This window comes from Notamacropus eugenii, chromosome 3 (genome assembly GCF_028372415.1).
Source record: "Notamacropus eugenii isolate mMacEug1 chromosome 3, mMacEug1.pri_v2, whole genome shotgun sequence".
NCBI classification, from domain to species: Eukaryota; Metazoa; Chordata; class Mammalia; order Diprotodontia; family Macropodidae; genus Notamacropus; species Notamacropus eugenii.
In genome coordinates this window covers 283,210,711-283,226,166 of record NC_092874.1, presented here as the reverse complement: position 1 = coordinate 283,226,166, position 15,456 = coordinate 283,210,711, and the positions used below count along the sequence as shown (strand labels likewise).

General features: G+C 40.2%; 1 protein-coding gene across 2 annotated transcripts in view; it reads right to left on the bottom strand.

The window, feature by feature from the left end:
• Window positions 1-7,082: 7,082 nt before the first annotated feature.
• The window catches only part of SCYL2 (SCY1 like pseudokinase 2), a 58,800-nt gene continuing 50,426 nt past the window's right edge, over window positions 7,083-15,456 (bottom strand). For both annotated transcript variants that reach the window (XM_072655674.1, XM_072655675.1), the window contains 5 exons: window positions 14,348-14,448; window positions 12,800-12,866; window positions 12,542-12,634; window positions 10,003-10,122; window positions 7,083-9,313 (listed from right to left, as the gene is read on the bottom strand). In XM_072655674.1, the coding sequence (XP_072511775.1) occupies window positions 8,672-9,313; window positions 10,003-10,122; window positions 12,542-12,634; window positions 12,800-12,866; window positions 14,348-14,448 (1,023 nt within the window). In that variant the 3' untranslated portion in view covers window positions 7,083-8,671. The remainder of the gene's footprint in view (window positions 9,314-10,002; window positions 10,123-12,541; window positions 12,635-12,799; window positions 12,867-14,347; window positions 14,449-15,456) is intronic.

Below are 15,456 nucleotides of genomic sequence, written 5' to 3'. Positions count from 1 at the left end.
TGGCATTATTATTACTCATTGATCTTCATCCATACAACGTGAGCATTAGACTAAATGGCCTCTCACTTCCCATCCAATTCTAAATCAATGATCCCAGGTAACCCTGCATTTGGAAAATGAAGCCAACAGGTGCTATAAGCTTTTGCCCTCTGCTTTCTTTCCATAAGTTTCCATCTTTTTTAGAGCTAGCCAAGAACAAGACTATTATTTGAGGACATAGGTTCTTAAACCTATTTATACACACAGCTTGTTAGACAGGTGTAATTGTAAACTAGGCTACACTGACACCTTCTGGCCGTTAGGAGACACAGCACATTTTTAGAATGGACAAGAGTTGAGAGCAGCCAACATTTAGCTTAAAGCAACGGGATTTCATGATCTTTTAGCTAAATACAAAGGCCTCTTCATTAGTTTCTTTCTAGGCACCAGTGAGTTGACAAACATTTAAGCAAAGTTCTGTCATTGGAGTGTTCCCCCAAAGGAAGTCCAGTTCAAAGATCTGTGAGGGGTTGGTTCTAAGTAACAAAGGGCTCTCAGGAGCATGAGGGGAAGGGAAGGTACAAGGTCTGGCAGGTTCTAAGTTGGAGAGGATTCATGTGAGGTCCAGTCAATTTAAATTGAGACTCATCACCAGAGATGCACTGACTAGTCAATGACTCTGTGTTTGTGTGTGTGTGTGTGTGTGTGTGTGTGTGTGTGTGTGTGTGTGTGTGTGCGCGAGAGACAGAAAGGGACAGAATGATAGAGATGAAAAGAGAAGGAAGACTGAGAAAGAGAAAGACAAAGAGGGAGGGAAAGAGAGAGGGAGGAGAGAGAAATGGAAACAGGGAGAGAGAGTGAGACACAGAAAGAAAGGGAGTCAGAGGCAGAGAAAGGGGGAAACAGACATAGGGGAGGGACAGAAAGGGAAAGACAAAGAGGGAGAGGGAGACAGAGAAGGGAGGACACAGACATAGGGAAGGGATAGAGAAAAGGAAAGACAGAAAGAAGGAGAGAGACAAAAAGAGGGAGAGACACAGAGAGAAATTGAGAGAGACTGGGATGAAGTATCTACTCCAGGGAAATCAGAGAACGTTTGAAGTTTAGAATTAAAAGGTCCTTCCACAGCACAACTGAGTTCCACTTCAACTCAGATCAATTCAACCTACTCTTAGCAGGTGATCACAGATTTATAGCTCAAAGGGACCTAAGTAAGATCATATTGAGTTCAGCCCATTCATTTTACAATAGGAATCACTAGCCTTTACATACAAAGTGCTTTCCATGTTTTCTTCACTTTAGTCTCTCAACAACTAGGACTAGTAGGTCCTAGTTTTCTCCATTTTACAAATGGGGAAACCAAGGCTGATAGAGGTTAAGGGACTTGTGCAGCTAGTTCAACTGCTGATGAGCATTTGATCTCAGGTCATAATGGTACCATGAGCAGCACTCCATCCTCTATACTGCACTTTCCCACTCCCCAGCCCCTTGGTTTGGGGTTTGGAGATCTGAGGAGTTGGATGCTTCAAACGGATTTGTGAGTTAATTTTCAAACTTATGAATTTTTTTGACTAAATCTTCAGTGACCTTCCTTTCAATCTTTCAACTGTCAGTGCTTAACACAGAATCTGGAACACAGCAAGTACTTAATAAATGTTTGTTGACTGAATATATAAACTTCCTGAGGCATTAAGTACCAGTGTAGTGCACATAGGGCCAGCCTCTTTATACTGCTTCTAGACAAATTTCTTAATCTAACACTATTCTTAACACTACACACTGAGAAAGTAAATGCAGATTTGCATTTGGGGGTAAGAGGCCAAGAAGAGGGGAACTTGGGAGTTCCCTAACTAATGAAATTGAAGGGCTGATGAACAAAACATTTATTAAACTACTATGTTCTGGGTACTGTGCTGGGTGATACAGAGACAGATGCAACATAAGGGCTTTTAAGGAGATGGCAAATCTAATGAAGGAAAAGAACACATATGTGATGCAGGGAGGAGAGCTTGGAACTAGAGTGAGAAGACCTGATATATCATATACTGTGTGACCCTGAGAAAGTCATTTCCTCTCATAGGGTTTCCTCATCTGTAAATGAAGTAACTGGATCCGACGAATTCTAAGGTATTCTGTCTCTAAATCGAAGACCCCAATTCAAATACTTCTAAGGTCAGACCAAAAAAAAAAAAAGGTGTAGGTATGGCCCCCAAACCCTTCTAGCTTAATCCAACAATATCAACAAGCACTTATTAACAAGCACTATTATTTGCCAGGGACTGTATTAGACACTGGGCATATAAAAAACAAAAATGAAATTTTGAGGTCCTGCCCTCAAGTTTACATCCTACGGGGAAGGAAGAGTTAGGGCTAGAATTGGATTTAGAGTCGGAGGCATTTAGGGTTAGGGTTACCCATGATACAAAACACATCGGCGTTAATTTGAGAAGAAAGCACTACCAATTAGAAGGATCAGGTAAAAGGTATCACAGAGGTGGTGGTTAAGGAATAATAAAATGGAAGCAGCTAGGTGGCACAGTGAATACAGCACCAGCTCTGGAGGCAGGAATTAAAATCCAGCCTCAGACACCTGACACTTACTTAGCTCTGTGACTTTGGGCAAGTCGCCTAGCCCCAACTGCCCTGCCCTCCCCCCTGCAAAAAAAAAAAAAAAAAAAAGCAACAATAAAATTAATTATGATTATGGTTACAGATACTTTTTAAAAAAATCATCCATCTAATATCAACAAAAGGGTTATTCCTTTCCTTCGGTATCCCCTTCCATCATGTTTATCCATTCACCCTGGGCAAGTCACTTAACCTGTTGGCCTCAGTTTCCTCAAATGCAAAATGGAGATAATAGCACCTACCTCCAAGGGTTGTTTTGAAGTATTGGTAATTCACTTAGGACAGCACATTATTTACTGATCTGCATTTCTCTAGATTACTCCTTTATTACTTTTAACTACAATAAAATGTTCCGTTGCATTTATATACCATAGTTCAATATATTTACCAATAGTTATTTTAGGCACTGGAGTAGGCCCAGCACTCTGCTTTCAAAGGATGGAGTTGATTTGGTTTTGTTGGAGAACATTTTAGGAACCTGGGCTCGGCATAAAGTGTTGGGTTACAGACAGCACTTTGCAAACTGTAGAGCCCTTCAGGAATGTGGGCTATAATTTTGCACATTTTCCTTCACTATCACCAATTATCTAGCAGAGTGCCTTACATACATAGTCAGGGCTTAGGTATTTGTTGATTTAAATTATCCCACTGAGAACATTTAAAAGGGCTAGGGAGGAATCCAGGAATGGGACTCCCTTGTCTGTTCAGTACTGGCATTTAGGAAGCCCTTCTAAAACGACTGGATTGACAGGCCTAAACTTATGATCCCTGAAGTTATACACTTTGGGCTTTTTGGTCAACTAGAGGGCCAGCAACCAGAGCAGGGGCAGAAATCTGGCCAATGCCATGAGCCTGTGGGCCTGGGATGAACACCCCAGCTTCACCTCCACCCACCTCTTCCATCAAAGTCCAAACCCCATTCCTAAATGAATTCTTTCCTGATACTCCCGTTATTCATCCCTCCCCAATTACTTCATGATTACTTGTGATTTCTCCTAGTGGAACGTAAGGTCTTTGAGAGCGGACACTTTTTGTCTTTGCACCCCAAAATTTAGCAGAGTTGCCAGCATATAGTAGGTGCTTAATAAATGCCTACTGTGAGGTCCCTAAAACAGCATTTTCCTGTCAGGTACATTCCCCAGGGCAAGTCCTTCCCAAGAAATCATAGTGAAATAGCAGACAAGAACATGCATGTAAATCTCCATCATATTCACCGCATGTCCCAGTAACACAAGATCACAAGTCAAATTGCACACCAATTCCCAACAGAAGTTAACCAATTCTTGTTCATCCATGACATATGGTTATTCAGCCCTAACCCTCAGTCACAAGTTATAAAAACAGTATCTTCTGTAATCAAAGAAACACACATGAAAGATTTGTAAAATTAGAATAAAAGTTCGGCCCAAGTTTGGACAACAAACCTGCACATCAACCAATGACAATCTGGAAGATGAAACTCTTCCAGAGTATTCCATGAGACTGGAATAAATTAATGTGACTCATAAGTTCCGAAAGCTTCAGTACTATCCCCATCATTCTGCCAAATCCATTAACGCACTATTTCTTGGATCTGAGAACTAGCGTGCGTAGAACCAGCAGAAGTTTATTGTTGGAAGTCTACCATGACACAGGTTCCGATGATAAGGAATTGTTCTAATTACAAGGAAAATGATGTGCTTCACTACATAGAAGAGTGATGAAGAGCATAAAAATTCACTTTAACTTCAAATCTAAACAATGTGAAAAAGGCCAACAAACCTTTTTCACTTCTGCAACTAGCATTTATGAAGGACCTACTATGTGTCAGGGACTGTGAATACACAGACAAAAATGCAAAAGCTGTTGCCCTCCAAGAGCTTTTAGCTGTTAATAGGGGCAAACAACATGTACATATGTGTGAAATGAGACAAATTAAAACAATTTGGGGAGTGGAGGCATCAGCAGTTAGGGAATCCAGTAAAGTCTCATGTAGATGGTGGCAAAACCTGGGGCGATTCTAAGAGGTACAGAAAAGCTTTCTAGGCATCGGGAACAGCCTGGGCAACAGCATACCGGTGAATATTTTATGTGAAAAATGACAACATGGACAGTTTGGCAGATTTGTAGAATGTGTGAAAGGTAGTAACGAACAATAGACTGGAAGGCAGGTTGGAGCCAGGATCCTCAGGTCCTCCTGTTTGTATTTGACCATGGAGGTCATAGGGAACCCCTGAAGTAGGGGAGAACATGTTCCTGAGTCTACTAAAAACCACTCAGTTAAAAGTTAACACAGCATCATTATGCCTACCTCCTAGCTCCATGTGGCTCTAAATATTCTGTGAGAAGGAGTTAAAGGCCAGACTGTCTGCTCTAGCTGTGATCTGGTTTCCAGGTTTTAGATGAAGGTCTGAATCTCCTTTAATAGTACACGGTTCCAGAGCCCCTAATGGCTCTACTTTACCAAAAGCCTCAAGTTCAATCTCATTCTCCTGGCATTCAGGGTCCCCACATAGCCACATTTATCTTCCACTACTCTCCCAAATCATTAATTAATCTGCTGCTGGATGAACCAAACACTACAATTTCAATGTAAGGTACACCTTAATACATAAATGTTCATACAACAAGGGAAGCAGTGTGTGTTAGTGCAAACAAGTGGCTATAGTCCTGGAGACTTGAACTGTAGGCCTAGCTCTTCAATTAACTCACAAAACACTCTTGGGAAAGTCCATTTCTTTTCCTGGGTTCTAGCCTCCTCCTCTGTACAACAAAGAACTAAAAACTAAGTGGGGATGGGGGGAAGACGACTAGCAGGTGGGAAACAGCTGAGCAAACTGTGGTATATTAATGTAATGATATACTTCCAACAACACATAGCGGGTGCTGCAGAAGAGCTATTATCACCATCATCACTGTGCTGTAAGAAATCAAGGTCAGTTTCAGAGAAACCTGGGAGGACTTCAGTGAACTGACGTGAAGTGAATCAAGATGCACTCAATAAGAACACAAACCATAACAACATGGTAAAAAGAAACAACTTTTAAAGACTTAAGAACTTTAATCAGAGTAATGAGCAATGATGCACCTACCTCATGGCAAATATGTGATGGAGCTTAAATATGTAGAATGAGATACACTCTACGGACAAAAGGCCAATGTGGCAACATGTTATACATACTTATTACAAGAGTTCTGCTTTTCCTTTCTACTTTTTCCTGGGCAGTGAGTGAAATAGGAGGTAGAAGAAAAACAAAGTTTAATTTAAAAAAAAAAATAGGTCAAAGGGTCTCTCAGATGGTCCCTTTCACCCAGAAAATTCTGATTTTAACATTCTTATGAGTTTAATTCTGATAATTAAGTTTGTCAGAAATGACAAAAACCAAAACCACAACTTTAAACTTGAAAACTATTCCAATTCAAATGCTCACAGGCAAAGTGTTTTACACAATGTATCAATCTGAGACTTCCAACAGTGATGGGAGGTAGACATCACAGGAGCTTTTATTCCCATTTACAAGTTTCATTTACTTAAGCTCCAGGAAAGAAACCCATTTAGGGAAAAGGAAAAAAAGTCTACTTGTATCTCCTTTTAGAATGGTGCATACATTCTACTTTTTTTTCACTGGAGAAAAGTATGAACTTGGTAGAAAAAAGAAAAAGGCACAATTGTTTATAAAATTACAAATTCCTCTCGAATTCTGAATGTCTATTCTACATATTAGGTTTCCAATTCAAGAAGCTAAAAATAATCTTGTAGACCATGTGATATTTTTTTTTAAAGTACCTGGTTCCCAATATCTTTTAAAACTTACCACACAATAGTTTTCTTCCCAAAACAATTTTGTGGTGCAGCAGAACAGTGGTAGTAAAAGGAACTAATAAACTGAAGCGAATTCTACGTGTATGAAATGAATGGGAGAATTTCTTTTCAAAAAGTGATAGAATACATCTCAATTACATTTCCAAAAGTTTGAAGAATTTTTAATTAAAACCAAATTATAAGGAACTCAATATTGCAAAAGAGCCCAAAGAACCCTGATGTCATCAACTTGGGCACTAACCCTCCACCAGAAATGCTCCCAATCCTCTCCAACCCTCAGTAGACGATATTCGTGAATTGCCTGTGACCAGCCCCAGTTCTTTATCCTGACAAACTGCTGATGACCAACTCTGGCATTCCTGTTAATTAGGAGAAGATACCTCTTCATTAAGGAGAAAATGCCTCTACTAAACAGCGATTACCTTCAGTATCACAAAGAAAACATACTTAAAATATTCATTCTATGTATGAATTTTCCAAGTAAGATTAAAACTCCCAACAGTAATAAAAATATACCCTTACAAAGAATGCAATTACATTGCAAATACACTTTTCTATGGCAAAATGATCCTTTCTTCTTAAAGCTTCTCATTTCTGAAGTAAATTATTACAAGTTGTTCCTGTATAAGTCACTGCTGAGATCAGTTATAATAAAGTACAGCTCATGCAGAAATCAGATGTGAAAGTTGATTTATTTTTTTTTAAAAAGTACCCTCATATCATATGTTGGCAGCAAGAATGTTTTGTTATCATCCAATCACATTTTATAATCAAATTCTGTATAACCCAGGACACCTTCCAAGAGTATCAATAGCACACAAAACTTCACATGGTTTATTTAAAACCACTGCTGGTCCCAGATAATTCAAAATAAAAACATGAAGGCAGCAACCATAACACACACGCACAGTTCTTTGAAAGATGTGTTTAAATTGATCACTGCATTAACTGTGGAAATATAATTTAACAAAATACCAATCACATTTACAGCATAAGGCCCTGTGGTTTTTTAAAGCAGCAAATGAAAGGAGAATATCATCAGTGAAAGGCTTTACAAAATAAAGCATGTCGGCTTTCGGTAAAAATGTTGAAGATTTAATTCTTTCCTTCCACCAAATGGTCAACTCTGAAGATCAAAGTGTTAGAATAAAAGTTCCTGAAATTCTTAGGAAAGGAAGAATTAACATTCAGTGGCATTAACGGAGAAGAGGCCAGACTGTATCATGGGCAAACTGAGCCTCACTATTGGCAAGCAGAAGATACGACTGCTCGTTTTGGGAGAAGTAACGTTTATTACATTGGGAGCAACACAGCATCAACTTTAAAAGTTTATTCATCAAATACACTGGGATTCTTACAAATCTGCCTTGGAAAATGCAATCTCACAAGTTTTCAGTTCAAACATAAGAAGGCAAAAAGAAACAGGGCGACACCCCACGACAGAGAGGTGCACCAAGTGACTGTGCCCATCCAGCCGGACTCCTCTGCTCAGATGGGCACAGGAAGAAAGAGACAAATGATCCCAAACACTCCCGAAAAGCCCGGGAACAAAACACACCATGCCACGAGGCAGACCATGCTTCACCAGGTTTCACAATGATTCATCTTGCACCGAAGATGGTTTCCGAGGTTTTTACAGTTTGAACCAATGAGAAGCAAGATGAGTGAAATTTTGCAATATGTGCTGAGAACTGCATAGAAAACAACAAATGCATAAGGAGTAAGAAAAGCAAATGACCTGATCCTTTCTATATGCTTACAGTTTGCTTTACTTAGAGAAATATCAATTCAGGAATCAATTCAAGCAACTGGGGAAAGAAAAAAATTAAAATGAAGACTGAAAAACTGTGGCATGTGGACCCTGGTGGCACTGGGCAGAGAAAACCTGCCAATGCCATCGACTCCGTTTTGTCACTGATTGGTCACACCACGTTATGCAGGAAGAGATGAGCCACTGACAACAATGTCTTCAGCTCTGAATGAGCCTGGTTAGGGACATGCCTTCAGATCACTGAGAAGGGGAGGGGAGGAGAGGATGTGGGAGAAGGCAAATCAAAGTGCATTCAATGTGGACAAACAACAGGATTCTACATCACTACAAGGCTGACATGGATGCCCTTCTTTTCCTCCACCAAGTTTCTCAGATTCCATCCTGTAGGGAAAGTTCCTCCAAGCCAGATATTCAATCAAACATACCAAGATGGAAATCAGCTTACCCATGATTAAAATGCAATCAATTCTTCAAAATGAACATTAGATGCCTTACCCAAATAGATCTTTTAAATCATTGCTAGCTGAGCTGCTACTGGTCATATTGGCAGGCTGTGCAAAGTTCTGTGGGTTAAAGAAAGGATTGCCCTGCAAACCAAAAGCAGGCTGTCCTACCATGTTCAGCTGTGCTCCCATAACTGAACTGCCAGGCCCTGGGGACCCTTGAGGAGGTACAAACTGATTAAGCCACTGGTTTGGTTTCTGTTGAGATAACTGGTTCATGCTAACTTTGGGTTTCTGAGGCCCAAACAGACTGTCCAGAGCAGACATATCAGTGGGTCTGTGCAGGGTCTGCTGTGACATTCCAGCTGAAGCCCTCCGAGTGTTCAGGTTCGTTAAACTAGAAGGCGTCCCCAGAGTCATCTGGGCCGCTGCCGGTGTAACTGGGCTGCTGAAGAGATGCTGGTTTGCACTGGCTGGCAGGCTGAATGCTGGCGTCTGAAAGCCCATGTTGGTATTTAGGCCATTTGTCAAACTTCTCTTTGCATTATCAACTGATGTGGAAAAACCCATGCTCAGCCCCATGGACGGGACTGAAGAGAAGCTAGTGGAAGCTGAAATTTGGGGAGTGCTAACAGAAAGGCTGGTCAAAGAAGACATGTTATCCATCAAAGTTTCTGTCAAGTCCTTAGTCTGCAAAATACATAAAACAGCAGTGTGATTATGGCTATCTGCGTCAAGGCTACACTCTTAAATCACGCTAATATTTGACATGAAAAATTCAGCTCAAGAAGCTGTGGTCAATTGAACTTATTAAAAATGCTTTGTTCACAATACATAATTTTATGCTGATTCCTCCATCTTTTCAGAGAGAGAATTTTTTTTTCCCAGTTAACATTAACAAAGAGTTTAAGGAAAGCTTCTGAAATAAAAATGTCATGACAAGCAAAAATTGAAATTATTCCTGCTACCAACTGAGGTCATATGGAACCAAAAGACCAGTTCTCTAAACTGTATATATTTGGCCCTGGCACCTTTACTGTTCTGAAATCTGGATACTTAAAAAACAAAAACAAAATAAAACAAAAAACAACACAGCTCTACTCAAAAAACATCCAGAAAAAGAGTCAGCCCATTCTGCCTGCTTTACAGAGACTTAGGTGCTTGTGACAAGTGTTTGCCAGACCTCAGACTGGAGGAAGGCCTGGCATTTGTCATTTACCTTTTGGAGATAATCTTTCCCCCATTCTAACCACAACCTTCCAAGAACGTACAATTCGAAGAAGTCTTTATACATGTATCTGCTGGGCATAACTAACTTTACATGACTATTGTCTGAAAAGGGGGCAAATAAAAAGATACCAAAGGAAGGAAACTCTAACCTGTTTGATGGGCACCACAGGGGTGTGGGCCTGGGGCTTCAGTGGCTGCTGACTTTTCAGCTTCTGGGCCTGTTCCTGTTCCTTTGCTAACTTTTGTTTCTCTTCAAGTGTCAGTGATGCCTTCAAAGTGAAAAGACAGTTCACGTGGCAATGTTAGAGTTTGCTTTTTTGAAGGCAAAGATCTTCCAGTGAATCCTGAATTTTCATACACTAGGATTTATTACGGTGCCTTCTCTGAGACACTGCTCAGCCTCTAGTCCCATGGCCTGGGCTGGAGTCCCCAGGCCTAGGACTGAGCAGCATCTGAACATGGGAAGCTCATCACCTCTCACACATTACATGAATGTGATGATGCTGAACCGATACAGCTCACAGGGTAGCTATGGGTAAAATATCTCCTAAACCTCAAAGTTCTATAAAAACGGGAACTGCTATTAAACATTTGGAAAATGATAGACTCACATAGTAGTTTAACAATAATTTCACACAAACAACAGTTTGAGCAAGACAAATTTGTCCTGGTTAAGAGAGGTACATTTCCTGTTAAAAGGCTGGATGTTTTGAACATACAAGAACTGCTACCTATGAAAAGCTGGATATTGGAGTCATATTTTTATGGTCTATAGGAAGGAAGGTTCATTTACTTCAAAGTCCATTCTATTAAGGCCTTGCTTAATTTTATTTTACTTTACTTTCCCCAAAATCTCAGAAGGATAGAATAACTCCTAAGAAGTCACTATCTAGTGAGGTATTCCGGACCAAAATGAGGTAAGTGTGCATATCTCATTTCTTCTGCTAACACTTCAGCATTGTAAAGAAAGGGATTCTATCTCTTTCAGTTCTATATTCCATATGGTATCTTACAAAGAGTGCACATTCAATATAATAGGAATGAATTAAAAGTGTTCTGAGCATAAGCAGTTGAGTCCAGGACTCCACTCTAGGCTTCTTTAATTAACAAATGAGGCAAATTTTAAAGTGTAGGTGTGTGTGTGTGTGTGTGTGTGTGTGTGTGTGTGTGTGTGTGTCTGTGTGTGTCTGTGTGTGTGTGTCTCTGTGTGTGTCTGTGTCTGTGTGTGTGTGTGTCTGTGTGTGTCTGTGTGTGTTTGTCCTTCGATGCCAAAGAGGACCATGTCATCACAGAAATGATGACATGACTTGCACTTCACCTTGTTGTGAGTGAGTGAGGGCTGTGCAGGTCACCAGCCTTACTTCGCCTTCCATCTGAATCCAGTAACCAGATATTCCTCAGGATGACTGGAGATGACCCAGGATGAGGCAAATGGGGTTAAGTGACTTGCCCAAGGTCACACACCTAATGAGTGTCAAGTGTCTTAGGTGACGTTTGAACTCAGGTCCTCCTGACTCCTACACTGGTGTGTTCTACCCACTGCACCACCTAGCTGCCCCAAGGTGTAGGGTAAAGGAAATAAGATGAAAGTTCACCTCAAGAACTCTGATGTCAGTGAACTTGTTAGAGAGAAATAAACATGCAGGAAAAGAGTTTAAGAGGGAACCAAAAGAACAGAAGGACAACTTGTTCTCAAATGGAGTGGAAGGGGGACACTTCGATTATCCAGGCCCAGCTAGGAAAGGCCTCAAATTTAAAAATATACATCCTAATCAAGAACAGAGCAGATAACAGATAGAAGACACTGCCTCTTACCTCTCCCATCCCCAAAATGACAGTCAATAAATGTCAACAGTCTATGATCCCCTACCTAACATACTTTATAAGACTCTTTAAAAGAATCTTTTCTGGATAACACATTCATTATCTTTTTAACTGATGAATGCATTGTTTGCAAATGGCATGAGCTACCAAAATAAAAATGACATGAGACTGCTACATAAATAACAAATGAGCAAATGGCTTAACATTCCACAGGTAAATATAAAAAAGTCTGCAATTAATACCCAGAGCTGCATAAAATTAGTCTCATAATCAGATAAAAATTAAATAATATTTTCAAAACGAAAACGCAGTTGTTAGTCAAGTCTTCCCAAAATATACCAAAGCACATCACTGGATATTGCAACAGGAAGGATAACTCTTCTGTAAAAAGAAGCAGATCACCTTCCTCATCTGTACAATGTAAGGGCTACAATCAATTGCCTCTAAAGTCCCTCCCAGCTCTAGATGTACAACACTACAAGCCAAATCTATATGGCCACTGATGAGTTCTGAGAGTAAAGCTTAACATTTTTCTGAAAGAAATTAAATACTAATGGCATAAAATCAAAATGGGAAAATTTGAAGAAAACCTGAAGAAAATCTTTAAGTAAGAGAAAAAGATCAACATCAATTACCACTATTTAATAACTCTGAGAGACTCAAGAAATATGCTTTACTTTATAATACACTGAAGATGCTGTTTCATGCTATCCACACATTTAGGTTCAACAAAACTCATTCACTTAGTGATTCTTGGAAAGCATTAAAAGTTAAGAAGTGTTTTCCTGACAAAAATTAATCACATTCAAACAGCCCTAAAGGAAAAAAGGGTAATATAAGAAGGTAATTTTAAAGAAAGCTTACTTTTTTCTGTGTGTTTTGTATCCCATTCTCTTTACTATCTGATCCACCACCAGTTAGAAGGTCTGCTCCAATATTGTTAAAGACTTTGTCAATCTGTTGAAATTAGAAAGTTAGCTTGTTAAAAAGCCACAAAAAAGAAATCCAATGATGTCATTATTCTCAAAAAAAAAAAGCCAAGAAGTATAGAATCCTATTTTCAAGCATTCTGTAAAAAAAAAAAAAAAAAAAAAAAAAAAAAAGAAATCTCAAAACTCTTACCTGACTACCAGCATTAGGAATTTTTGTCTCTTCAGAAGCACTCATTTGATTGGTGATATCCAAAGATCTGCAAGAATCACACCCAATTATTGCCAAGTGAGAACACAAAAAAAGAATATGGATATCCCCAGCATTTAGCCCAGAGCATGACTCAGCATAGGGGCTTAATACATGCGTGGTGACTGCCTGAGGGCTTGGTCAGATTCCTCACACCCATGCTGACTTAAACAAACCTCTGTGACACAGGAGTACTTCCTGGGGACTGGGAGGCCTCAGGGATGAACCTGACGGAGCTCCAGAGCTAGACTAAAGTATGGCTGGGTGGAGGGGTGGGGGCAGGAAGAGATGACAGAGAAGATAACAAAGCAAGTAAAAGGTGACCTCCAAGAGTTCACCTGCGGAGGACATGAGACAGAACCAACATGGCAGAATGTGAGCATCCAGACAGCAAATGCAATCGAAGGGCAGAGAAAACCAACAAGGCTGGGGTAATCACGGAATATTCATGAAGATGACTGGGTTCAAGTAAGCCCTTGGAGAATGGGCAGGAAGGAATGGACCTAGCAAGGCTGTGACAAACACACACATCTATTTAGAGATGTTTCCCTCTTGCTTTAATGAATTCTGTCTTTTAACTGACAATCTCAATGACACTAAATGGATAAAGAACACTGCAGATGTTTTATCTGCCACAGGACTGTTCTAACAAAAAAGGCTTTGCTCGACATATCACACACCAAACACGTTTACTTTCAAGTCTTTGTCTCATACCCTAAACAGAGCCCAGAGGTCTTGCTACTTGAAGGAACTTCCTTTGACTTGTATTCCCTTTAATATCTTTACTCTGCTGCAATTTAAATGGGTAGGAGATAGATGGCGAGCCCTTGGTGGGTGAGCTCCACCTGTCACTTCTTTCCCCCAGGGAAGGCATGTCTAGGGAAGGAGGACTGAAGAAGTCCTCAAAGCAGAAATGTCAAACATGTGACCCACCTCACTCCCCAGTGCCACCCAAACCAGATCAACATCTAACTGAAAAAGATTTAACAAAATAAACAAAAACAGAATACAGCCTAGATAATACTAATAGGTCATTCTCCATGTCAGTATGCGGACTACAGAAATTCATTTCTACTTGAGTCTGACAGCACTGCTTCAGAACACGGTGCCACTCCATGAATATGTAGCTAATCCAGGAACAGCACAGAGAATCTCCATTTCTGAAGGCCGTGAAGCTGACACCCCCAGCAGCCTTGTTACAGGACAGACAAACATAGGCTCATGGTGCTAAGGGGAAATGTAGATGGAGAATTTCTGAGGGGTGAACCATGCAAAAGATACTCTTCCTACTAAAGTAATGCCTTCATTTTTAAACAGTGTCCTCTTTCAACCTAATCTTAAAGCTGATCTAAATAAAAAGGAAGAGTAGAATTGCTTGGCTTCAGATCAAATTAAAACCCAAGTGTTTTCCAGAGGACTCCTGGAAGCCAATAAAGATTACTGGCTGCTCTCATACCCGGAACACCTGAATTCCAGGAGAAAACGACTCACTTCTGCTGTTCTTGCATTATGTGGAGCTGCTCCAGTTTGGTTTTATGTTCCACTTCCAATCTATGAAGCATTTCTTTGATGACCGAAATAAAAGAATTGAACTAAAATTAAAAATTAGACAAGATTACAATTTTGGAAACTGGTAGTAAATAAATAAAATAAAGCAGTTATCAAAATATTCCTTATGGCTACTATAGTATATATTTTTTTCATAACCCTGGCACTGGAGAATGGGAAAACACCTTTCTTTGCTAAGCATGCTCAGTAAAGCAGGCCTTTCCTGCAGCAGGCTTTAAATTCTCACTCTGCCACTTAACTAAATCAGGGAGTTTGGCCAAGTGACTTTAGTTTGATCATCTGTAAGTGAGGAACTTGGACTAAATAACTTTTTCAGGCTTCTTTCCAAGCTCTAATCTACCATCTCCTAAGTTTCTGGATGCAACCTGAATTTGGAGCTTTATATCCCAAACAGTCTACAAACTGGTTATTTTTAGGGATTCTTATTTACATGGATACTCTGGGTTTATGGCTTATAGATTTTCAGGAAAACACCCACCTTGATTCAAACTAACTTTTTAAAATTGACACATTCTATTTAGACACAAGAGCCTGAAATTCCAGGAAACCTGATTAAAATCACATAAAGCTAAGAAACTGAAGGAAAAGTAAGCCAAGGTTTCCCTGAGGGCTTCCAGAACAATCACTGCAGCTGTTGTCTCAGGTTCCTTGGCTGTGTCTCTCTTTCCAGGGCTCTCAGGAGCTGAATGCTGGGGGATGGGGGGGGGGGCAGTCTGTTCCTATCTACTTCAATGTAAATTAGGACTTCCCAGATTGCAAATTCTGCTCTTTTCTTTTCCAGGGTTCGAGTTTCTGTTGGTGCCTTCTCCAGAGTGGGCAGAGCTTTAGATCCTTCAAACATCTGACTCTTCATTTCTACAAAAACACAGCCTGATCAGGGATGGAATCGTCCTGTGAGGATAGATGGGCTAAGACTCAACTCCTCTCTCAAGGAGCTCAGCTTAACGGTGGAGACATGTTGAGGACTACCTCCAGGCAGACACAGACAAACCAGATGGTGCTAGGGGAAGACACTGGCTTCCACCTAGTGA